The following is a 27,025-nucleotide window of genomic DNA, read 5'->3' on the forward strand; positions in this document are numbered from 1 at the left end:
TTATACAAAAGAACAGAATCAACGGAATCAGGAATCGCCACAGAACGAATTCTGCGGATTTAGTTTACGGCGAGTCCCTGAGGTTGCCGGGCGAATTTTTATCTCCTTCAGCGGATGGTCGCGATACCGCCGTTTTTGTTCGGGAGTTACGTGACCATTTCCGCAATATTGGACCAGTGGCGGGGTCGCGTCACGGCAGTTCGCGGATCTTTGTATATAAAGACTTGATTAATTGTAAGTATGTATTCTTAAGACGGGACTCTCCGAGAGCGATATTACAACCGCCTTATGATGGTCCGTATGAGGTTGTGGATAGAACGGATAAGATTATAACTATTAGGATAGATGGTAAGAATACAGTAGTTTCGATCAATAGAGTTAAGCCAGCGTTTGTAATTGCGGATGAAATTATGATATCTCAAGAGCAGGTACAAATAATACCTACGAGGATTTCAGGGTCTACTATTATCGAGCCAGTGCCGTGTCCGGCAGGTAGCCCCGTAAGAGCCGCACAGCAATCTGTATTACCGGTTCCAACGCGCAGTGCGGCGCCTAATATTACGCGATCTGGTAGGCGAGTGAAGTTTCCAGATAGATTTCAAGCGGGATTTCCTTAGTTATAAGTTGTATTCTAGCGGGGGGGGTGATGTAGCGACTTCGTCGCTACCATGCCCTTGCAGGAATTTATTGCCTTTTTGAAGGAGAGGCTTGGGCGAGCCTGGTTAAGGTCGAGTGTAGCATTTGGTGACCACTTGCACAGGCCTGGGTTTTTCCTGGCGGACAATGAGCGCGGACGTTGGCCACATCGGTGGAAAGTTTTCCCGCGTAGGTTTTCGCGCCGTTTTCAGTAAGTGGCGTGCTAGCTATCCTTGTCATTTTGACTGGATATATATATGACCCCGGTTTGTGCGAGGACTTCACTTGGGTCTCGATTTTACAGGACGAAAGTCACGGGCGTCTCCGGATATATTTTTGTACCTTGAAATCTTGTGAATTGGAAATAAATTCTTCCGCCGGTAATAGTAAGAGTGTGGATGTTTTTATTTATTTATCATCCCACAAAATAAATATAAATTACATATAAATTACAAATTACAAACAATAAGGAAAAATAAAATGAAATCAAATGAATCAACCCGAATAAGATCCACAGATTGCGCAGATTGCAGGACACACTGTATTACTACATATCACGCTGCAGAAAACAGATTATACAAAACAACAGAATCAACGGAATCAGGAATCGCCACAGAACGAAGGGCCGAATAAATAAATAGAATAAAATATTTAACTTAGACAAAATCAACCAGTAAAGTCAAACAACGTCAACAACGCATGCGATCAGGAAGTCCTGTGAGCCCAATAAAAACAACTCTCGGTCAAATAATATTAGTTAGTAAAATAAAATAATAAATCAATGAAACTAGAATAAATCATGGTAACAGGCAACTAGCAGAAATGAAATATGAAGCAGAAATGAATCAATAAATCAAGAAAAATCGAATCAGATCAATGTATAGCTTTAATCAATCAACATCAAAATGAAGGAATCAATGAATAATAAATGAATGAATGTACGTAAACTGAATGCAGGTAAAACAGCTAAGGATATTCACAAATTGGGAACTACAGAAAGTGTGTAACGCGCCACATTCGTAACCAACATAACCGACATACATAGCCGACATAATGTAATGTAATGTAATGAAATGTAATATAATGTAAAATAATAAATACAGCAAATGAGTTATATTCCAACTAAATATAACCGTAGGCCTTATTGGCTCAATCCCCCCTACTTTATAAATTATAGATTATACGGTTATAAGTCATAGTGTTCGAAAATGCGTTGATTTCAACCGTCGCCACACGAACCGCGGCAGCACTCTTCAGCGCGACCGGCAGCCAACTTGGATGCCGGTCAGGCTGACCAATCACCGAGCTTGACGTCACCGGGAAGAAGCCAACGGCTCTTGCTACGACGAAGCCGGTGGTTCGGCCATTACGGTTTTGTATCGTTACGGTAAACACGTGCAGTACTGATTCCAAAAATTTCTAGTGCAATTAACGAATTTCGATTCTAAAGAACTCAGCATCGCAACGCGAATTCTGTGCCGACGGCCAACGCGAACTCGCGGTTAATCTAGTTCGTGCAAATCCACGAAATTAGTAGAATTTCGTGGTGACCACGTGTTGAACCAATACGTGGTTTTAATACAGCGCAATCTCAATCGCAAATTCTCCGCGACGCGGGTGAATCTTCACGATCTACGATCATCATAAATTCGTGCAACGCACAATTTATTGTAAATACTGTACATAGCGTATTTGTGCCTGTAAATATACATTGTTTGTTTTGTACAATCTCAAGTGCATTCATTTTCAATTGCCGTCTCACTGCCGATCCTACATTCCGAACCGGTTCTCAATCGCAAGCTCAAGACCTCCTTACAATCTCGAACACTTTTGAACCCATAGATTGCAAATTGTAAATTGCAAATTGTAAATTGTAAGCGATTGCGTCCACACAAATGCAAAAGGAATAAAAATTTACACCAAAAGATGTATAAGGATAAATGAAAGCACGCCTCGCAAGCATCCAAGTTTCCGCCACGCGCGCAAATCCGGCCGTAAATAAACAAGCTTGTATGCACTCTCGTACAGGGACTTTCCAACAACCAGGCAACTGGGCAGCATGCATCGATTCAGAGAAAAGAAGAGAGATCCATATTGGGGCATTACAAGACAACACAATCGGCCAGCGTCGTCGCTCCAAACAACAATAAACAGCCGTTCAAAACGATCGTCTTACCGATTAGGTAAGGAAGAAGAAACACTGTAGCCCCTTTCGTTGAGGTAACTCTGCACTATTCTAAGCTGTATTCACTATTCCCAGCTGTAAATGCCACTTCAAGCGCAGCTGTGTAGGAGAAGAACAAGAAGAAGAAGAAACATCTCGGAATATGTGTGTGACGCCCCGACGCATTTTCGAACACTATGACTTATAACCGTATAATCTATAATTTATAAAGTAGGGGGGATTGAGCCAATAAGGCCTACGGTTATATTTAGTTGGAATATAACTCATTTGCTGTATTTATTATTTTACATTATATTACATTTCATTACATTACATTACATTATGTCGGCTATGTATGTCGGTTATGTTGGTTACGAATGTGGCGCGTTACACACTTTCTGTAGTTCCCAATTTGTGAATATCCTTAGCTGTTTTACCTGCATTCAGTTTACGTACATTCATTCATTTATTATTCATTGATTCCTTCATTTTGATGTTGATTGATTAAAGCTATACATTGATCTGATTCGATTTTCTTGATTTATTGATTCATTTCTGCTTCATATTTCATTTCTGCTAGTTGCCTGTTACCATGATTTATTCTAGTTTCATTGATTTATTATTTTATTTTACTAACTAATATTATTTGACCGAGAGTTGTTTTTATTGGGCTCACAGGACTTCCTGATCGCATGCGTTGTTGACGTTGTTTGACTTTACTGGTTGATTTTGTCTAAGTTAAATATTTTATTCTATTTATTTATTCGGCCCTTCGTTCTGTGGCGATTCCTGATTCCGTTGATTCTGTTGTTTTGTATAATCTGTTTTCTGCAGCGCGATATGTAGTAATACAGTGTGTCCTGCAATCTGCGCAATCTGTGGATCTTATTCGGGTTGATTCATTTGATTTCATTTTATTTTTCCTTATTGTTTGTAATTTGTAATTTATATGTAATTTATATTTATTTTGTGGGATGATAAATAAATAAAAACATCCACACTCTTACTATTACCGGCGGAAGAATTTATTTCCAATTCACAAGATTTCAAGGTACAAAAATATATCCGGAGACGCCCGTGACTTTCGTCCTGTAAAATCGAGACCCAAGTGAGGTCCTCGCACAAACCGGGGTCATATATATATCCAGTCAAAATGACAAGGATAGCTAGCACGCCACTTACTGAAAACGGCGCGAAAACCTACGCGGGAAAACTTTCCACCGATGTGGCCAACGTCCGCGCTCATTGTCCGCCAGGAAAAACCCAGGCCTGTGCAAGTGGTCACCAAATGCTACACTCGACCTTAACCAGGCTCGCCCAAGCCTCTCCTTCAAAAAGGCAATAAATTCCTGCAAGGGCATGGTAGCGACGAAGTCGCTACATCACCCCCCCCCCCCTCCACTAGAATACAACTTATAACTAAGGAAATCCCGCTTGAAATCTATCTGGAAACTTCACTCGCCTACCAGATCGCGTAATATTAGGCGCCGCACTGCGCGTTGGAACCGGTAATACAGATTGCTGTGCGGCTCTTACGGGGCTACCTGCCGGACACGGCACTGGCTCGATAATAGTAGACCCTGAAATCCTCGTAGGTATTATTTGTACCTGCTCTGGGGGTATCATAATTTCATCCGCAATTACAAACGCTGGCTTAACTCTATTGATCGAAACTACTCTATTCTTACCATCTTTCCTAATAGTTATAATCTTATCCGTTCTATCCACAACCTCATACGGACCATCATAAGGCGGTTGTAATATCGCTCTCGGAGAGTCCCGTCTTAAGAATACATACTTACAATTAATCAAGTCTTTATATACAAAGATCCGCGAACTGCCGTGACGCGACCCCGCCACTGGTCCAATATTGCGGAAATGGTCACGTAACTCCCGAACAAAAACGGCGGTATCGTGACCATCCGCTGAAGGAGATAAAAATTCGCCCGGCAACCTCAGGGACTCGCCGTAAACTAAATCCGCAGAAGTAGTCTTCAAGTCTTCTTTCCATGCTGAGCGAATGCCCAGCAAAATGGTCGGAAGCACCTCTGTCCAACGATTATTCTGATGGCACCGGATTGCCGCTTTAAATTGGCGATGGAATCGTTCCACCATGCCATTCGCTGCCGGATGATACGCCGTCGTGTGTAAATGAGTCGAACCTAACAAATCATTGAGCTCCTTGAAGAGGTACGACTCGAACTGCCTACCCTGATCCGTCGTAACGCGTACAGGTGTTCCAAATCGGCAAACCCAGCACTCGAAGAAAGCCCTCGCAACCGTAACCGCCTCTTGGTCGCGCAAGGGTATAGCCTCAGGCCATCGGGTAAAACGGTCAACGCAAGTGAGGCAATAACGGTACCCCTCGGAAACAGGTAAAATAACTATATCTAAATGTACATGTTCAAAACGACCTGAAGGACGGGAAAACGACCCGATCGGCGCTGAAACATGTTTATTAATTTTATTGCGCTGACAAGATAAACAGGCACGGGTCCAATCGCGACAGTCCGTTTTGACAGACGGCCAAACGTAACGTTGTGTTACGATTTTGACCGTTGCATTAACTCCAGGATGCGCAAGACCGTGTAACGCATCAAATGCAGCACGACGAAAAGGTGCTGTAAGAAAAGGCCGTATCGAGTCTGTCGATACGTCGCAATAAATTTTTACCGCAAAACCGGGAACAGACATTTGCTTAAAAGTCAGACCCGATCCGCCCTGCAACAACTCTCTCAATACAGGGTCCGCAGACTGCGACGCTGCCAAAGCCTCAAAATCTAATTTATTTTCTATTAATTCTATACGCGACAAAGCATCTGCAACAACGTTATCGCGACCCGAAACATGTCGAATATCGGTAGTGAACTCACTTATGAAGGCTAAATATCTGATTTGTTTTGGAGTATGCTTATCTGAACTATTGGCAAACGCAAAAATTAACGGCTTATGATCTGTGAAAATTGTGAAATGTCTACCTTCAAGAAGATGACGGAAATGCTTAACAGATTGATAAATGGCCAATAATTCTCTATCAAATGCTGAGTAATTTTGTTCTGTAGGCGAAAGTTTTGTTGAAAAGAAAGCAAGCGGTTCCCACACACTACCGATACGCTGATGCAGAGCGGCACCGACCATAAAGTTCGAAGCGTCGCAGGTAAGGGCAACAGGTGCATTAGGTTCGGGGTGCACTAACAAGGTTGACCGCGCCAAATCATCCTTACATCGGTAAAACGCATCCCGAGCCTCTGATGTCCACGCAATGGGCTGATTCCCTTTAATATTGTTGACCAACAGGTCATTCAACGGTGCCTGAGCCTCAGCCGCCCTGGGTATAAAACGTCGATAGAAATTTACCATACCCAGAAAACGGCGCAACTGTTTCGCAGTTACTGGTTCGGGATAATCTCTAATTGTTCTAATCTTTTCCTCACATGGACTCGAGCCGTCTTTAGACACGGTATAACCCAGGAATTTAACGACGGATTCCCCGAAAACGCACTTTCTAGAATTAACTACTAAACTATACTGCTTAAGGCGACTAAATAAAATTTCTAAATGAGTTAAATGCTCTGATTCCGAACTGGACGCGACCACAATATCGTCAATATACGCGTAACAAAAATCTAACCCCCGCAATATCTCATCGATGAACCGCTGGAACGTCTGAGCGGCATTACGAAGACCGAAGGTCATAAATGGAAATTCGAATAATCCGAAAGGGGTAGTAATAGCCGTTTTTGAAATGTCTTCTAATGCTACCGGAATCTGGTTGTACGCTCTAACCAAGTCTATAGTTGAAAATATTGTCTTACCACGCAAAGACTGAGCAAAATCTTCAATATGCTTGATAGGATATCGGTCCGGAATCGTACGCGCGTTAAGAGCGCGATAATCGCCGCAAGGTCGCCACGCATCGCTTCCTTTTTTCGGAACTAAATGTAACGGCGAAGGCCAACTGCTTTCAGATGGTCGCGCAATACCGAGACGTACCATATCTTGAAACTCCTTCTTCGCAATTTGGAGTCGGTCCGGTGCAAGCCGTCGTGGTTTGCAGGCAACGGGTGGCCCTGGAGTAGTCCTGATGTAGTGGCAGGTACCATGGTTTACCTCGGCAGGTGTTCCGCTCGGCCGAGTAATGTCCGGAAAACGGCGCAGCAGCTCGTGGAAAACGGACTCTCCTTGTACCTGCTTGATACTTGGTGCGTCCTCCTGAGTCGGTGCGCCCCTTGTAGACAGCGTCGTGGTCTGGTCGATCAGTCGCCGATTCCGCACATCAACCAGGAGTCCGAAATGGGCCAGGAAATCCGCTCCGATGATTAGCCGGGAGACGTCAGCAATGACAAATCTCCACGTAAAATCCCGACGGAGACCCAAATTCAACGTCAGGGTCTTCGTGCCGTACGTCGCAATCGGTGTGCCGTTCGCCGCAGAGAGCTCGTATTCGGAACTCGAGCAAGGTCCACGGATCAACTTCCTCGGGAATACGCAAAGGTCCGCACCTGTGTCGACCAAATATTGCGCACCCGATCTCCGATCACAAATAATGAGACGGCAAAATGTCGGGCTGGCGTCGCTAGCCGCCATTAACGACTGCCCGGATTGTTTCCCGATGGCGGTACATAAGAACACGGCGCGATGCACCGATGCGCCTTGGGCCCGTAATTCGCGTGATACCAGCACATGCCATCAGGCGCTGGGGACCGATCTCGCGAGTTGAATCGGCGCCTCGACGAACTACGTCTCCGCTCAAATCGCCGGAAAGGCCGATAATCCCTCCGAGACGTCCGCAATTCCGCGATTTGACTCTGCATCACTTCCGTTTGGCTCTTTAACGTGATGAGCAACTGCATCATCCGCTCCGTTACAGTATCCGCGGAGCACGGTTGCATTGATGCACTGGCGGTTGCTGTTTCGGCCACCACGGGACGTCCAGGCATGGTGTCGGTGATTGCGTCCGCTAACTCGGCCACCTTATCCAGCGCCGTATCCATTTGCGTCGCCAGAATGGCCTGCACGTTCGCAGGTAAACGTCCCAACCAAAGCGTGCGTAATAAGGACTCGGACACACAAGTACCCGCCAAACCACGCAAATGCCGAAGAAATTGCGATGGCTTGCGGTCACCGATTTCTTCATGTTCCAAAAGTCTTCTGGCCTTCTTTTCCTTGGAAACACTTAACCGGCTAATCAATTCCTTTTTTAGGGCCTCAAATAAGCCGGTGGCCGGGGGGTCCAATAAGACGTCGCGCACCTCAGCGATATACCGGGGCCCAAGCGCACCCGTCACATAACTGGCCTTTATGCCATCCGAAGTAATCCCCGCGGCCACGAAATTGCGTTCGATAACGCAGAACCAAAGTTCGGGGTCCTCAGGAGTAAACTCCGGGAGCTTGATGCTAATTCGATCAAACGTAGACGTGGACGTAGCCGCAGACGAACCGTTTGTCGGCATCTTTTATTATTAGTCTTTTAATTTACCAGAGTCAATACCACTAAATACACTAACTTACACTAAGAAGTCACAAGAGTGTCACTGCAAAAGTCACTAAAAAAATGTCACGGTAAATCACACCAAGCACCTAAAATTCACTTCCACGCCGAGATCACGTCGGGGTCACCAATTTGTGGGATGATAAATAAATAAAAACATCCACACTCTTACTATTACCGGCGGAAGAATTTATTTCCAATTCACAAGATTTCAAGGTACAAAAATATATCCGGAGACGCCCGTGACTTTCGTCCTGTAAAATCGAGACCCAAGTGAAGTCCTCGCACAAACCGGGGTCATATATATATCCAGTCAAAATGACAAGGATAGCTAGCACGCCACTTACTGAAAACTGCGCGAAAACCTACGCGGGAAAACTTTCCACCGATGTGGCCAACGTCCGCGCTCATTGTCCGCCAGGAAAAACCCAGGCCTGTGCAAGTGGTCACCAAATGCTACACTCGACCTTAACCAGGCTCGCCCAAGCCTCTCCTTCAAAAAGGCAATAAATTCCTGCAAGGGCATGGTAGCGACGAAGTCGCTACAATTTCATTCCACCCTATTACAAACGTATGATTCATATTTATATATAATAAATAACCGTAGTATTGATTTTACTAACTGATTTATCCTCCATCTTGATCTGTCTGGAAGCTTGATTTGATGTTCGTGTGCTTTATACCTTCCTGAAAGTACTGTATATCAGACTTATCTTTGATGATAAGTTTGATGGTAAGTATGGATTCCTAGGATTGCGCGGCTGCACGATGGGTGGTTTTTCAGTCGATAACTGTGTGTACCGGGTAACTGGCGCGCGGTAGGTAATTGCTGCGCGGCAGATAATTGGTCTGTGGATAACCGTTACGGAACCGTTACGGAGCGAGCGGCCGAGTATTATGTGGTGGATGGAATATTTGCGGTTGGTAATATCTCTGGTGCTGCGGCTGGTTACCGACTAGGGATAGCTTTACGGCTTATCTTCGGGCAGTATTGCATGCTTTATTTATTACGATGCGTTTTGCTATCGTTATCTTTCGTAGGTACCTTACTTCTGGTTTTCATCACGGTGATTTATTGAAAGTTGTTGAAGTATTTTCGCTTTTATTTCCGCTTTTCGCTTTTGAACGTTTATATATTCTGTATAATTAGTTGATTAATTTGATGATTTGGTGGTTAATTTGATGGTCGATAATCATTATGGTATGGACTAGGGAATTCGAACACTAGGTATCTATGTTCTTTATGGTTTATGGTCGCGCTCATTATTTTACTTCGCCCAGTTTCCTATCTTAGTTGACGTTGACATGGTCATCGGTCATCTATGATGTGATGTGATACGAAGTGTTAAGTGATAAGTGTCAATTGAACTGAATTAATTAATTAATTGAATTGAATTTATTGAAATTATTGAATTTTGAATTTTCTAATTTAAATTTTGTATTTATTCGTACGGATGTGATTGCTGTGACAGTGCACGTACTAATGTGCTACGCTCGGAGGTATTGTATTGTAGTGTAATTGCAGTGTATTTGTTAATGTGGTATCATTAGCTCCGGTTTGTGCATTTTATGCATTCGGTGCATTTATATTACTTACTATTATATATTATATATTATATGCTGTATTATGTTATATTATATTATGTTATATTGTATTATGTTATAATATTGTATTATAGTATTGTTATTGTATTGTATTATACCATGATCATATTGTATTATTTTATTTATGTTATTAATATTATTACATCCAAGCTACGTTCAATCTACGTTCAATTGCGTTCAGCCTGCGTTCAATCTGTGACCATTTTAGGCATTGAATACATTATATGTTATATTATAATATTATTATTTTCGACCTTGGATTGTGTCCAGTTATTCAGCCTTATTAGTTAGCTATGTTAGGCTATACTTAACCAGTATTCTGTATTAAATTGTATTGTATTGCATTATTATTATATAACTTCCTAACTTTCTGTTCCATTATATTATTATAATTGAGTAAGTAAATGTACAGAGTAATTAACAATGGCATATGGCATATCGAATTGCATTGAATTAAATTACTTGATACAGATTATTAATACAGTAATGCTTCGAAATAAGCAAGTGGTCTCTGCTTCGAAATAAGCAACTCGCTATCCCCTCTTCTTTGTTTGAAGTCACCCGCAAAGTCAGAGGTACGAGAAATGAGTGAGAGGTCCATGAAAGCGCGAAGCCGATGTTTAGGGTAATAAATTTCACGCTCGACTGAGCAGTGACATCGGTTAGTAGAAGAAGGATGGAATGTATATAATGCTTTCTCAGTCTGGTATATTTGCTTCGAAATAAAGCATAGTGCGAGAATGAGAGAGCATGCTATATTCTATCCTTGTCCAAAAAATAATATCGCTGCTGGGCCGATCACTTTATGATTTGCCGCTACCTCGGATCTCTCACTCGATTCTCGTGTTCTCTATCGTCCCGTTTCGAGAACAAAGTCAAGCCGAATAGCATACCTGCTTCGAAATAAGCAACTGTTCGGTCCCGAGCCACTTGCTTATTTCGAAGCATTACTGTATGTGTCTGCTTTATTTTACCTGCTGTGATTATAGCTGTGGTTATATCTGTGATGATTATATATGCGATTATATTTACGGTTATATTTATTTGACTTAGTTTAATGGGTCTTGTATTATGGAATTTAGAAGAGTCTATCTGGATTGGAAGGATTAATGAGTATATATCATATGCGTATATTGCGTTTATAAGCCCTTGGCATATTTTAAGGGTGGGTTTGATTCTGATTCTGGTTTCTTGTTTCTTAGTTCTTAGCTCCTTAGTTCCCCTTGTAGTATCATGCATTGTTTCTAAGCTTTCGGGGGTTGTTTGGGCTCCCAGGCATTGTCAATTAATTGTAGACTATAAGATGCATCATATATCCTTTACCAATTTAGATATGAATGACGTGTAACGACATTGGTTTATTGGTTTATTGGTTTATTGTTCGCCGTTCACTATTCACTATCCTTATTCTTTTCTTATTTTTATTCTTGCTCACTTGACATGTTTCAGTGACTTCTTCTTCAATTGAGTATTACGTTTTACGTTCCATGTTCCTATAATATTATTCACTGCTCTTTTGTAGCCCTCAGGATAATGTTTTGCATACTATGTTTAATTCAATTCTAGTGCAGCTGTGACAGTTGTGAATCTGTGTATTTTAATTACTTACGGTACTTTATGCAATCTTTTGTACATTAACACGTTAAGCGCCACGCCGAATTCTTGTGCCGTTCCGTTCAGGCCACGGTTAGCCGTCAGGCGGGCCCTGCCGGGCCGCTCGCCGATAAGCGAGCCAGAGTATAAAGAGATGTCGGGTAACGTAACCCGGCCGGGCCTTTCCTTCGTATGTTTACCTATCTACTTGCACATATACTGTCCGTTCACGACACGTTGGCAAGGCAGATTGTTTACTTTCTCACTCTGCTCCACCTCTCCTGCTCCTGTGCGCTATGTCGTTATTGGCTACGGCCAGTGAGAAAGGACGATGACGAGCATATCGGGACAAAGTGAAATAGAATGATAACTTTATAGCATTGACGTAGCCTCCCAATTGCCGAGCTCTAGCGGCAATAGATAGAAAGTAAGAAATTGTAGCTTTTTATAGCTGATACTTTAATAGGGTGGTTACGCCAATGCTGTGAAATCATTTTATTTCACTCTGTCCCGATATGTTCGCCCTCAACCTTTGTCACCGGCCTCAGCCAATAAGGAACGTGCGTGTGGTAGCTAGAGAGGTGGAATAGAGTGAGAGCATGACCTTGACTCGCCAACTTGTCGTGAACGGAGAGTACTTTGCTTATATCCTTATTGTCCGTTCTCCTTTATAGTAGATAAAAACCCGAAAAGCGAGGCCTAATGACGCCCGAATGCGTAACAAATCCTCAGTTTCATAGATATCGTAGCCCAGTATCTTGTTTCAATAAATTACATTAATGTTTTTAAGTATTATATTGTTTTCCTTAAAGCATTGACCAAACAAAAACGATGCCGCCTAAAATGAACGTTCTGTCTCACAAGTACGGAGGGACCGACACGCGCGCGATGATAACACGAACGAAAAGTCTGCCGCCGGTCCCTGCGGACCGGCGAGGCCTGAACGGAAAGATTTGCGCCGGTCCCTAGGGACCGGCGTGGCGCTTAACGTGTTAATTACCCTTTCTTAATTACAATTCTGATTCTGATTTTGATTCTGATTTGGAAAGTGTTAGTTCAGTATTGGTTTATACGGCTGGTGCTCAGGGAGGCATACGCTGCGGTAGTCCGTCCTGCATGATACAATGTCTTTGTGGTTTTCTATACATACATATATGCGTTATGGTTCCTTAAATTCTTAGAATTTCCTTACCGTGGATCTCATATGACTTTCTTGTAGGAGTGTCTGGCTTGGTTTAGCACCTATATGCCTTTTCTATTAATTGGTATTAAAGGGGGTTTAATGGACCTGCATCATTTAAACTGACTATGGTATGAGGAGCTTAATTAATTATCTACATCGGTATACTTATTAAATTGATTGTATTTGGAGTGTTTTCGTTACATATTATATATACACATATGTTCATAGTAATTTTGATCTATTGTAGTGCAGTTTAGTTTTCTTGTACCTTTATATTATAATTTAGTAGTAATATGGTTGTATGTGGGGTTTATTATTGATTGTTTATTATTGATTAGTTATCACCACTCGCTGTATTGCATCGACTTACCTGTATCAGTATTAATATTAATACCATACTTATCGGAGCGGTATTATAATCCAGTAACAATCTAATCTACTCAATTTATAACTATTTGAATTGTTTGATCTGTCTTATGGTTTATGCCGATTTAGGTCTCATGTGCTCCCCATATTATATCAGATGGGTATTCTCTTCTCCTGTTATCCGTTAATTACACTCTACCTCCACTTCCATTGGCAGGCGTTAGGGCTTCCTGCAAATAGACTAGGATTATGTTACATTTTACATTTAATACTATGGTTAATTTCTGATGTTAACAGTTCTGTCTCTTCCTATTATTCTCATTATGAGGTATATGTTGCTACTTATCTTTCTTGATGATTTGCTCGCAATAATTTCTAATTGTTTTTTATTGCCTTCATTTGATCATTGATTGTACTCCATCATGTTCGCTTGCCAACCACCTTGAGGTTGTGCTCGCGTAAATGTTCCTGCAAGTAAATTTAAGTAACTTAATAGTTTTAATGAATGGTTTCAATTATTAGTATTACATTACGCTCACTTATTTATTTTCTTCCCAGCTTACTTTCTGGTTATACCCTACATTCTATATTTTATACTGTACCTTATTTACCTTTACCTCTGATAATAATTAGTAGCATTCTATGTTATGTTATGTTTGCTTTTCTTCTCTCATGGCTGGCTTGCTATCTGCTATCTGTCTGGCGACTTTATTTTACTTTACGGTTCACATCCTCGGTTTATTTCATCTCAAATTTATGGTTTATCTTGAGTTTAATTTTATGTGATTATATTGTGCGCTAGTGTTGAATGTTAAGTATTCCTCTTCTGCTATTTGGCTGCTCGGCTGTCTGTATGTATGTTTGACGTTTTAGGTTTTGGAGGTTTTGTTGGTCATTTGCTTATGTCCAGTTCACATATGCTCGCTTGCCTGCTTGCGTGCAATACTAATTATGTTTACTTCACAGTTTCTCACGTTCTCATATTGCTTACTGTTTCTTATACTGTTAACTATTCATTAACTGCTCTATTGCATTAGATGCATTAGATGCATATATATATATTTATTTCCCGTTGTATTTGTGATTTGATTTAACCAGTTTTAGTATGTTTAGTATGTTTAGTATGCTTGTGACGGTCCTGCGGTGGACCGGGGAGGAAGGGCGGCTCAGTCGTATGGTCAGGGTTCTTCTTGAATGAGTACTCGGTTTTGGTATGGGTGCTAACGTGGTTTATTCAATATGGTCTTACTGACTAACGGTTTACAGGCGGTGCGGCGGAAATCTTGAATTCTTACAAGGTATAGCTGGTCGCGTGGACGCGGCGCGGTCTTAATCCTACGCGGTCTTACGACTATTCGAACGCGGCTTAAATCTACGCTTCGCGGCGGGTCTTAATACTATCGGCGCGGGTCTTATGACTACGGTTCGCGATCTTATAAGCTAGGTGCGGTCGCGTGAACAGCGCTTCGCAGTGGTGTTCGACTGGATGGAGGTATTGTCGGAGCGGTAGCGGCCGTAATAGTGGTACCCTTGGTTAGGTGGCAATCGCCGTCCCTCGGGCCTGGCCAGAGGACCTGTGTCCCGTCTGCTGGTGGCTTCCGCCGGGGCAGAACGGAGGTCTGGGTTGCCGAAATGCAGGAATGCCAGACGGGCCTTCCGCGGGCGCAGGATATCGACCTTCCTCGGGGCGGCCGGATTTCACCAAACCGTCCCGGAGCCGTGGAGGAGGCAGAAATACAAAAACAGGAGTCTGGCTCGATCGTATCGGCGGTTGCGACGGTGCGGATTCGGTGCGCTTCGCTTTCGCTTTCGATCTCGGTACGGAGCCGACTCGCTGTCTTGGGCCAGCGGGCCGCCTTATATTTGGTCAGGCGGCTTGGTCGCCTTGCGAGAGCGCCTCGCGGCTCGCGGCGCTCTGTCGGTCGCGGCCCTCTGTCGGTCGCGGCGCGAAGTTTCGCCGCGCGCCCGGCCTACGGTGGTCTGGTGGGGGGGTCGGGCTATCGTACCCGTCACATGCTTATTATGACAGCTGTTATTGAATGTATGGGCTCCTCTATTCTATTCATGGGCTTCATGTGCTTATTAATTCCTATTCATTATTCATTATTTATTTATTCATTCACTCATTCATTTATTCATTTATTTTTTCATTTATTCTTTACTCATTATTTATTCATTATTTATCGTTGCATATTTGGGGCATTCGAAGCGCTACTCGAAGCGCTGTGCTTGTCATGAGCGTGTGTGTGTGTGTGTGTAAAGTATGTATGGGACAGGTCATCGAGGATTGCAGCCTACCAAGATGTGGCACAGTCAACCGGGGAAAGGACTCGCCCCGGGCCCTGGCTGTGCTGAAGAGCAAGCCCTGTTAAAACAAGTGAACACATGGCGCGACCACCCGGAATGGGCTTACTTCGGTTCCTGGTCGTGGCCGAAGAAAAATCCTGTGCCTTACCGTACCGGTTGAAAATGTCCTACCGCTGGATCGGAGGTGCAACGGCGTGGATCCGCAGATGCCCCATGTGCCTAGCGCATGGCGTTTTTGCGGGCGGCCGCAATAACGCGAAATGCGTTGAAGTGCCGAAGCGTCGTTGTGGCTATACGTTGGTATTCCTTTATGAATTCTAACGAGTGAAAAGGTGTCGGCGGCCCACGTTAGGGGAGAGGTTTTAGTGGGTAGTATGTCCAGCCTCGGGAGTGCCCACTCTGGGCTGCCCGTCTAAGTCGCCCCTTCAGGGGCTGTGGCCTACTCTTGTGCTGAACTCAACCCTTAAGGGATGGGTCGCCAGGTTGCCCCCTTCGGGCGTTGCCTCTTTGGGTTTGCCCTCACCTCACGGGCGCCAGGCTGCCTCTTCAGGGCGGACATGAGTCCCACACTGCCCGGGTCTCCTCTAGCCGAATAGACGAAAAGGGGTACCAACCCGCGCGTACGCAAACGCATTTCCTCTTCCAACTGAACCAAAAAAAAAAAAAAGGTTTTAGAGGGATCCACGGACCTGGCCAAGTGTACTGGCTGGGCGGGGAGGTGATACCCCGACTTGGCGCGTGCCCAGGTGGCGGATAGGGGAATGCTCGCCATGCACTTTTCGGAGTGCATGGAGGGTAGGAGTGAAATAAAGTAGCTCCCGCGGACCAAACACCAAGGGAAGGAAAACCCATCAAAACCTCCCCTGTGACTGGGGGATAGAATACAGACACGGTAACCCCTGCCTGTCGTACAAGGCGACTGAAAGGGGGGCGTTTGCTGCTGTCGAAGTAGCCTCGCTGATGACCCGGGGCGATGCCGGTGGGATCTACGGATTCTGGCAGGGCCTCCCTAGCCGGTAACGCCTGGGTCGGAGAGGCGACATGGTGGCTGCAGCGTCGTTCAGTTCTCCAGGTACCAGGCTGCGTGGCGGTCGGGTGCGGGTAGCGAAACCGGAGTGCCCAAGCAATTACACCGTAACCCAGTGGTCACGTTTCGCTGGAACGGGGGTCTTGACTTCACTGGCCGGCCCTCGAGGATGACAACCGCTATAAAAAATTTGTGGCCCCAAGCTGCGGTACGCGGTGATAAGGGCGCCCCTGGAGTCAGCGCCAGACGTGGCTGATGGGTGCATCAGCCTCTAGCGGCCAACCCCTGGGTATCTGCCGACCCCCCGGGTGTAGTAGCCTTACCCGGGGAAGGAGGCTCTGCCCGGGTCGACCCACAGACCGACCCACTCGTGGGAACACTATGGATGACTTGAAACTAAAAACGCCAACAACAACAACAAACACTGGACGGGAAGTACCGACGACGACTGCGGCTGTTCAACTGGACGCGAGACGGGAAACGGGCGCGGAGGATATGGCGCAGCCCAGCACTAGCAGAGTAACGGATGCGCGCCGCCTATCCGTCCGATTAACTAGGGCGGATGTGGAGTGGCCTCCCCTGAGGCCGGTACGAGGAGGGGCCGGAGTTTCCCCGGCTTCCTCTGATGCCCCCGCATCCAGAGAGAGTGAGGTGGACTTGGACTCTGACGAGTCACTCTCCTCGGCAGTATCTCTGGAGGCACGGCGCACGAGCAAGAGGGGTCGCCCGCCGACCACGGGCCAGTACGTGTGGCTCGCGGCGGCTAAGCAGAGAGTCCGGGATGTCCAGCACCGGGAACTTGACCTGCTGGACGGGAGGAGGGTGCTCGATCCTAACGAGGACCCTATAGAACCGAGTCGGGGCAGCAGGTCCGTCCCTGACGCTGAGGACCTGGCGGAGGAAGTCAAGTCCCCACGCGCGACCTTATTGCGCAATCCTTGGAGTTCTGTTGCGACATCGACAAGGTCGCGGGCATCTCCAAGGGGCTGAAAGGGACATTTGTTCGCAAGCTGGGGATTGCCTCCCGCTACTTTATGGCCATCCACACGGAAGCGGGAATCAGGGCTGCACCTGCCAGGGCCGATAACGAGGTGAAGGAGCTTTGCGAACAGCTGAAGCTGCGGGAGGAACAAGTGGCTGCCCAGGAGGCCCAAATCAACATTCTGCAAAATAGCCTGGCAGACATTACGTGCAGGGTCGCTGCAACAGAGGTGCCGGCGCCTGAAGGCCCCGGCCCATCCAAAAGGTCAGCGAGGCCCGGCTCGCCGTTGTCTGGCGAAGAGGCGGACAGGAAAAGGAGGAAGGACGTAGTCGAAGCTTTCGTCTTACCGCCTTGCCCACCTGAATCTCCCGTGGTGCAAGTCCCAATCCCAGCTGCTGCAGCTGGAAAAGAGGAGGGGAAGGTTGGTGGCCTCGAGCCCGACATGATGAGGGGATTTGCGGCTCTCCTCGAAATTGGCCTGTCGGGGCTCCGGGCGGAGTTCAAAGCCGCTATTGCAGCCGTCCAGCCCCCGCCTAAGAGGGCGGAGCATGTTAAGGGGGGAGCTGCGGCTGCGACCATCCCCACTGCATCGAGGAAGGAAGCTGAAAGGCGGGTGCGGAATTGGACCCTGGCTGCCACGGAGCCGTTGCCGGGGCCCTCCTCAGCACCCGACCAACCGGCATCATTTGTGGAGGCTAGAATGGCCCGGATTGTCGAAGAACATCGGAGGACGGCGGATGGGACCTGGGTGACGGTGGTCGGTCGCCGCGCTAAAGCTGCAGAGAAGAAGGCGGCAGCGGCCAAGGCCCCTCCCTCCCAGAGCTCCAAGGTGGTTGCCCAGAAGGGGCAGAAGAGTGTGGCGGCACCAGCGGTTAAGGGGCAAGGGGCCCAACCTGCCAGGCAGAAGGCCCCCCGCCCTCCTCGTACTGCGGCGGTCACCATCAACCTAGCTGCCGAGGCTAATGTCTCATACGCCGAGGCCATGCTCATGGCCCGGGAGCGGGTCAAGTTGGAGGAGCTGGGCATCACGGCGTTGATGCCCAGAAGAGCTCGGACCGGTGGCTTGGTCCTCGAGTTACCTGAGGAGGACAGGACGGAGAAAGCTACCAAGTTGGCTGACCGACTCCGCCAGGTGTTCAGTGGCACCGAGGTGAGAGTTGCCCGCCCCCAACGCCGATCGCGCGGCCCCGCGAAACTTATGCACGGCCGGGGCTGGGGCCTCGGTCCCTATTGCACGCGGCCCCGGAGTGGCGTCATCGGGTGTGGCCCCCGATGCGGCGGAGTTTGGCACGTAGGGGGACGGCCAAAGCTGTCTAGCTCCCCCGAGCAAGGCGGCGTCAACGCGCCATGGGTGTTTGGGCCTCGGTGTTGTTCGTCAGAGATCCCGGGGCACTCCCCAACACACAGCGTGGGCCACCGTAGGGGTTTTAGCCGGTAAAAATCCGGCACTACACTCGGCTCCTCCCCAGGAGCGCTGGGGGCGTCTTTCGAAGATTTCCCCCACGTAAAAAAAAAAAAAAAAAGGTTTCAGGGGGAATGCATTGTGGATCTGGGCTGTGATCTGGGATCTCCCCTGTGGCCGGGCGCATTGTGCAAAATCGGAGGGTGGTGGCGAGGGAGACGCTGAGTCATCTTCTATACATCACCTTCAGCTACTCCCTCCCCGCCGCCCGCAGGCCGGCGCGTGGCCCGCCACTGCGTCGCTGGGTGCTGAAGAGGCTAGACAAGGACATGCTGATGGCCGCAGCCCTTGCCGGGCCGGTCGCGGACGTTGAGGGTGAGGCCAAGTGGTTCCGGGAGGCGATGACCGCAATAAGCGACACCGCCATGCCCCGGGCCCCGCGCCTGCCCCCCCGCAGAGCGGTGTACTGGTGGTCGGGCGGCATTGCGGATCTCCGATCCGAGTGTCAGCACGCCCGGCGCCAGTGGCAGCGCGCCCGAAGGGCTCGAGTCCGCGACCCGGCGAGGGAGTATATGCTGAGATGCACATACCAGGTCTTCGTGGTAGCCCTGAGGCAGGCCATCAGGGACGCGTAATCCCGGGCGTGGGAGGAGCTCCAGGGCTCTCTGGACGAGGACCCGTGGGGGTGCCCTTACCGGATGGTCACGCGCAAGCTCCGCGCACGGGCGCCCCCGGTCTCGGAGAGCCTGGACCCCCAGCTGCTCACCACCGCGAAGTTGGTGGTGATGCTGACGCGGGTAAGAGACACCCTCTTCCCCCGTCCCGGGGGAACGTCGCACCCGCGCCATCAGCAAGGGCCGGCGGAGCCCGTCGCCTGGTCCGCCGATCTGGGGGTCACAGAGGAGGAGCTGGACGATGCCGTCGGAAGGCTCGGGGCCAAGACCACCGCCCCGGGCTTGGACGACATCCCCGGCCGCGCCTGGGTTATCGCGTCCGGCGTCCTAGGTCCGAGGCTGTGCCGCCTCTTCAGCGCCGCTTTGGACCAGGGGGTGTTCCCCTCTATTTGGAAGGAAGGGCGGCTGGTCCTCCTCCGAAAGGACGGACGGCCCGCAGATTCTCCCTCTGCGTACCGGCCCATTGTGCTGTTGGACGAGGTGGGAAAGCTCTTCGAGCGTGTCATCGCAAACCGCCTCGTCCACCACCTGTCGAGCGTTGGCCCCGATCTGGCCGACATCCAGTTCGGGTTTCGCGAGGGTCGCATTACCATCGACGCTATCCAGCGGGTGCGCACCCTCGCCGAGTCGGCCACGTCCCGGGGTGGGGTGGCGCTGGGCGTCTCCTTGGACGTTACAAGCGCGTTCAACACCCTGCCCCGTGGGACGATACGGGGGGCGCTGGTTCACCACAACGTCCCCCCGTATCTGCAGAGGATCATCGGGGCCTTCCTGGATGGCAGGTGGATACTGCAAACTGGCCGGGACGGTACGCTGCACTGGAGAGAGGGCGACCGCGGAGTGCCCCAGGAGTCCAAATGGGGCCCCCCCTTATGGAACGTGGGGTACAACGTGGCGCGGCGGGTGAACCTCCGGCCCGTGGTGTGGGCCACAGTATTCGCGGATGACTACTACCTGCTGGCCACCGGGCGGGACTGGTTGAGGACCTGCCGTCGTGCCGAGGTGGGGCTCGCCATCGTGTGAAGAGCGATCCGGACGCAGGGTCTGGCGCTGGTTCCTCACAAGACCAAGGCCATGTGGTTCTTCGAGCCTCGGCGTGGGGTAGCCCCAACGGCCCAGCTCTGGCTCGAGGTCGACGGGTGCCGGATCGTGATCGGCCGGGATCTTCGATACCTCGGCCTGTATCTCCACAGCCGCTGACGGTTCGATGTTCACTTCGGCCGCCTGGCTCCCCGATTGGAACAGGTGGCGACCAATCTTGGCCGCCTGTTGCCCAACCTCGGGGGTCGGGGAGTGAGGGTTCGCCGCCTATACGTGGGAATCGTCCGGTCCATAGCCCCAAACGGGGCTCCGATATGGGCCGGCGCTCTGGCGGTCAGCAGGCACAGCTGCACTCTGCTGCGGCGGGTGGAGCGCCTGCTGGCCATCAGGATCGTGCAGTACCCCATACGAGGGGGCGATTGTGCTGGCTGGTCTCATCCCACTCCGGTACCAGGCGGAGGTCGAATCCAGTACATACTGGCATTCGCGAGCCCTCCGCCAGGCCGGGAAAGACCCGCCGGGGCCGACGATCGAGGAACACCGGAGCCAGGCCCGACTGGTCGCGGCTGAAAGGTGGCAGAGATCCCTAACAGAAGGCGCTGCCGCCGGAACCCGCGTCGTCGGGGCGGTCCTGCCGATGATATCGGAGTGGAGGGGCCGCGGCCACGGCGGCCTTTCGTTCCGGGTCACGCAGGAGCTCTCCGGACACGGGGTGTTCGGGGAGTTCCTGTGCCGGAGGAACAGGGAATGGACCCCCGACAGTTGGCTCTGCGGGGCGGCGCGGGACACACGCTGGCGGAATGCCCGGTGTTTGCGGCGGCCCGCCACGCCCTGACGGCAGAAATAGGGGAGGATCTCTCGCCGGCAGGCGTCGTGAGACAGATGCTTGCCGGCGAGACAGAATGGAGGGCCGTGACCACCTTCTGCGAGGAGGTCATGGCGCTCAAGGAGTGGTCCGAGCGGGATCGTGAAAGGTACGATCCCGCTCGGTGAGGTCGCGGACGTGTAACGCGACGACGTCGCCAGGGTCCGCCGCCGCAAGGGGCGCGGGGGGGCGACGGCGGCTTTCGCTGTTTGCCCCCCCGGCGCGACGGATGCGGGACGGGGTAGTGTAGCGGGAGGGCTCGTGTGCCCTCCCGCCTCCTGGGGAGATTTTACGGGGGGTGTTTCTTGTTTTGGTGGGAGGGGGTCGCGGTGTACCCTCCCGCCCCGGACGAAATGAGCCCGGACCACGGTCGGACTTGGGGGGGCCGGGTGACTCCGGACGGAGAGTAGCGATTTCCCTCCCACGTTGGGAGTGGCGCTGGCCCACCGCAGCCCACAGGGGGACGACTCGGCGGGCCGCAGGCGCCCTGTTCGGGCGCCATTGCACGCGGACCTGGGGTGTAGCCGGCACCGGAAGCCGGCGCTGCGAAGAGCTGCGCCTGATCTTCCTCGCGGGCGGGCGGGGGGTTGCTCCTCCCCGTAGCCTGTGTGGAGATCCAGGCGCGGGGACTGCAGGCGGTACGGACTGGGGGGCCCGGCCGCCATTGCACGCAGTTCCCCCGCGATGGAGCCGGCACCGGGTGCGACCCCTGGTGCCGGCTGGGGGAGTTGTTACATCCCTGGTGAGGTGCGCCTTCAGCGCACGGCGGGGGAGGCTCCGAAGTTATAGTAATCAGGTCCCGGAGCCTCTGCCATACGCCAGAGGAGGTCGCCGTGGGGTTTTAGTCAGCAGGAATCTGACACTCCCCCGCTGCCCTCCTCCAGGGGCGCGGGGGGTCTTATGTAAGATTTCCCCACGAAAAAAAAAAAGGTTAAGTTGGAGTCTCGTGCTGGCTGCCGAGCTGGTCGGACGTGTCGTTCGAGGGTCCCGTGGCCTGCCAGGCATCTGGCGCTGCGGGGTTGCATCGTTCTTTGTTTCCTTGATTTTTCTTGATTTTCTACAACTTCTACGGTTTTTCTTCGGTTTTGCAACATCAGTAATTCCTACGATTTCGCGACCTCTGCGGCCCTTGCTGTGCTTCGCGGCGCCTCACGACTATGTGGATACTAAGTGCTAGGTTATCTTCTTTGGTGCATGTGTGTGCGCGTTCTTTTTGTGTCTCCCCGTAATCTGTGCGGTTCTATAAGTGTTACGGAAGTGTACCAGTGATACGAGCTCGCTTCACTAATGTTTTACTGCAAGCGTGCTTTGCGGTTCTATTTCGTGGCTGCGACGTACATTCAACGAGAACCTCGAGTGTTATGGGCATTGCTGATGCAGCCTCCTTATCTTGGTGACTGGTCCACCCTGATCTGCCTCACCAAATCTAAATTGACATCTACCCAACCCGACTCACGAGATAAGAACTGTGACATGAGGTTTTGAGAGAACCAAAGGAAGGTTACGCGCACTGCTGCCATTGTTGATGCTGCCTTTTATCTGGACGGCTAATCAACCCTGATTTGGCATATCAATCAAGTTTGACACCTTCTCAGCCTGTCTTACGAAAGGGCAACTGCAACACACATTGCGAGCCGCCCACGGTTGTCATAATGGTATGTCACTCCCGCACAAATAACCGAAGGAAGGGTAAGATTGAACCAGGAAATTTTAATTTCAATCCCCGCCTCAACCCTAGTCTCAATTTCAGCTTCATACATTATAAACTAATCAAACGCAAACACAATTGCATAACCTAATTCAAACATAGTTTGCTCTCTGTTAATTACAAACCGGCGATGGCTTCTAGAAGCTGTCGTCTGCTCACCAAGTATCGGGCTCTCTGTCAGAAATATGCAAACGATTGTGCTAAACCCTCATGTAACCAAGTATAGCCTAAATCTATGAATGCTTCTTTCATATCTGTTATATCTCCTGTGGCACTATGGCTCGTCTGTCCGACCAACTAGCAAAGTAGAGAACTGTATTAATTGAATTGAACTCCCTTTGGAGGCGGGGATTGAAGAATCCGTCCCCAGCTTCCTTGGCCCGACGTCGTTAAAAATGAAGCAAAAGGGGTCGCGCGCGAAGTCCTTATTATAGCTATCGGCGGGTTTCACGTGCATGGGCGCGACTTGGCCACACTCCTTGGACGTTGACTGATGGCTGATCCACTGACCTGCTTTTATCATCACCCGCAAGCGGGCGGCGGAATTCGCTCGTCGCTCGTCCGCATGTTTCTCCCATCTCTCGATGAGGCGCTTCGCCTCCAACGAGTGGCTCACGCGGTTCGGGTGATCTCTGACCTGCTGAAGTCTCAATTATACTCTAACTTCAATTGTGCAACTGCTTGGGCAAGCAGCTAGGGAAATAACCAACTGCGATTTCCGGCTCATCAACGGTTGAATCCATCCAATCTTAAATCTAATTTATAGCTCACATATGTACCTAAAACCAGAGTACGAAACCTCTCATAACTCTAATGTAACCTTTCACTCTGCGAACATCGTTTCTAGCATTCTGCTGATCCTAAATCCTGAAATAGTGATCAGCAGCCTATTTTGTGAACTTACATTTATGGCCCCTTAGCTTCAACTCCCACACTAATACAAAACTCAATTTACGTATCCCTCTTAATTTCTAATCACTAGTATAGATTCATAATTATGAATTATGAATTATCAACTCTAGCTTCCTGTTGTCCTTAATTTGGAAATGTTGAACTATAACATACTCTTTTATGCAAACTACATTCTATCAACCTAAATATAATTGCATTTCCTGCACTGCACGACTGTCAATCGGCAACCTCAAACTCCGGGCCCATCACGTTTGTGTCCTGGTTCTTTGCTTGGCTAGGATTTGAAATACGGAATCGAATTTCCCCTGGAGGCGGGGGTTACAGAATACGTCTCCAGCCTCCCTGGCTTGTCGTAAAAGGCGACTAAAAAGGGACCTCGCGCGGAGTCTCTCCAGATTGGCGCCTTCAGGCCGTCGTACACGGACGCGGCTCGCTTGCAGTGCTTCTTACATCGGCCGATGGTCGTCTCATCGACTTAGTTCTGGACATTACGTGCGAGTGGGCGACTTAATACGCTCATCGCCCGCCGGTGCGCGCCTTTCACCCGCTTGACGAGACGCTTAAAACTTCTAGCTCTCACGCCTAATTTTAAATCCAATCATGAAAACTCAACTCTAATACATGCTTCATTGTTCGAATACCTACCTATCTCCCTGGCAACGCTTAATTTTGAGAAAGATTCGCATCAATTGCCTTCGCGGGACTGTATTAATTGTCTCTTAATTTTATTCTTATGATAAGTTAATTCAAATCTACGACTCTTCTCAATTCTCAATCATAATACTAACATAGTCCTTCAACTACGAATCATTGACCCTGGTTCCTTGTCAACTTTAGAATTTTTGACTATTTCAAGATTGCGTTTCATCAATTTAATCATAAGTGCATTTTGCACAACATGATTTTCAATTGATGACCTCGAGTTTCAGGCGTATTAAGCTCGTGTCTCGAACCTCTCCCGGACTCCGATCCGCGGTTGATTTTCCTTACCGTACTCCCCGTGTGGGCCCTTCCCAACTGCTATTTGCCAAAGGTGACGGAACTCGTTAACCCAGCTTCGGACTGCCTGGCCTGCATACTGCACCCATTAAATTTTTATGTCGGATTTTGTATGGCTTGGCAAGTTGCCCGTGCGGAAGTGCTCCTTCGCGGCTCCCCTTCCTCACTGCTCTCGCTCAGCGTGGCCTCACGAGTACGACTTCGCCTCAATTTTCCAGACACGCGAATAATATACTTGGCATCGATTGTGCCGGTAACGATCAACTCAATGAGTGAACCCTACCTTCGAACTTCTGTGTATGTGCCCTATTATATGACACGAGTACAGCATTCCTATTACTGGACTAGGTAAACACAAACATTAAGTTATGATCAAGCAATAATGCCTGCAAGGCGTCCATTTATTAATAACATGCTACGTAACTCCTTACTTTCCCTTACAAATGTTTTCTTGACATATAAATTTACAGATAAACTCGCAGATACAATAATACACATACTAAACTCACATACTTAACTCACATACTCGCAAACATAATTAGGTGGTCGGGTTGAGTACGTGCGTGCGTTTGGCTTGCCCTCACTAATGCCATTAATTTCGCCGGTCTGGCCTCACCGGCGCCCGCGGCCACCCCTCGCCCGGGATCCGCGTGTGCCGCGGGAGTGACGAGAGCCTCGCCGGCGGACTCGACGAGGCACCATTAACCCTGCGCGTTCTCTTGCTGTCTCCACACTCTCCTTTTTGGTCATCACGTCGGTTACAAACGATATAAGAGAGCGTCGCCTTCGTCTATCCAGAAGACAGCTTGCAAACGACTATGGAGTCAGCTCCCCTACCTCCAGGTATAGAAGTGTTCGTTGCACTGCCCAACGAACACACACAAACACTGTGTGGCACGCATCATCGTCCACTGGAGGATCGCAAAACCAGCAGCTCGGGGACGGACTTCTTCCTATCCGATGGAGATAATGAGCAAAGCATCCGTGACCTGTCATCACCTGCGCCAGATTATAGATTAGGTAACGTGCTCCATTGCTCTCCACCCACGCCTCGATGTTGGGAATCAGCCTGCGAGTCCAGGTGCCGCTCTCCGAGGTCGCCAGCGATCAAAGGTGTCATATTCCACCACCTGCGGCAGATTCACGCGCTCTTCCGTGTCCTCCGCCTCCTCGTACCCATACAAAGCGGCCCTGGCCCTTATTAACAAGTCCCACGGCATGCAACCTGACAGCGCGCACAATGCCTCTGATGAAACGGTACGATACGCGCGTGTTACGCGCAGTAACCCCAACCGCTGTGTCGATGTCAATCGCTGTCTCTCACATCCGTACTCCACCGCCTCGCTCCATACCGGAGACGCATACAAAACTATAGATTCTAGCACTCGGTAATACAGCAAACGCAGTATCGGACCGCATCCTCGTGGATTCGGTAGCAGCCACGAGAGGTGCTGCGCTACTTTCACTGCCTTCTCACATACCCGGCTCATTTGAATATGAAAGAGTCTGGTATTACTGAACATCACACCAAGGTACCTAATCGAGCGCGATGTCCTGATTATCGCGGCCTCGTACGATAGTACAAGTCCGTCGGGTACGCGCCGCCCAGTTAAGAGCACTGCTTCAGTTTTCTCTTTCGCGAAAACCAGTCTCTCTCTCTCATACCACGCCCCACCACACGTAAGGCATGTTCTGCCAGCTCGCGCACTCTGTCTAATGATCGGGCTACTATAAGCACCGCCATATCATCCGCGAAACCTACGGTTGTCACGCCTGGAGGCAGCAGCACCTCCAGCAGCCCGTCGTACGATAGGTTCCACAACAGTGGTCCCAACACTGATCCTTGTGGCACCCCACCAAATACAGGTGCTTCCACCCACTCACCGCTTGGCGTCCGGTTTCCCACTTCGCTCGCTTAAATAGCTACGTAACATGTCCATTATTATCGTCGGAAACCCACGGCGCTCGGCTGCAGCCAGGATGCGGTCCCAACGCACTGTATTAAATGCATTTTTCACATCCAGGGTAATTAGCAGACAGTGATTTCGCCCTCTGCGCGCACGATCCCAC

At 49.3% G+C, this 27,025-nt stretch overlaps 1 protein-coding gene across 1 annotated transcript; it reads right to left on the reverse strand.

The window, feature by feature from the left end:
- Positions 1 to 7,386: 7,386 nt before the first annotated feature.
- Positions 7,387 to 8,253, reverse strand: LOC123988695. The gene has a single exon (XM_046289446.1). It carries the CDS (start codon positions 8,251 to 8,253, stop codon positions 7,387 to 7,389), a length of 867 nt encoding a protein of 288 aa, XP_046145402.1.
- Between the last annotated feature and the right edge of the window lie 18,772 nt (positions 8,254 to 27,025).

Source organism: Osmia bicornis, unplaced genomic scaffold (genome assembly GCF_907164935.1).
Source record: "Osmia bicornis bicornis unplaced genomic scaffold, iOsmBic2.1, whole genome shotgun sequence".
NCBI classification, from domain to species: Eukaryota; Metazoa; Arthropoda; class Insecta; order Hymenoptera; family Megachilidae; genus Osmia; species Osmia bicornis.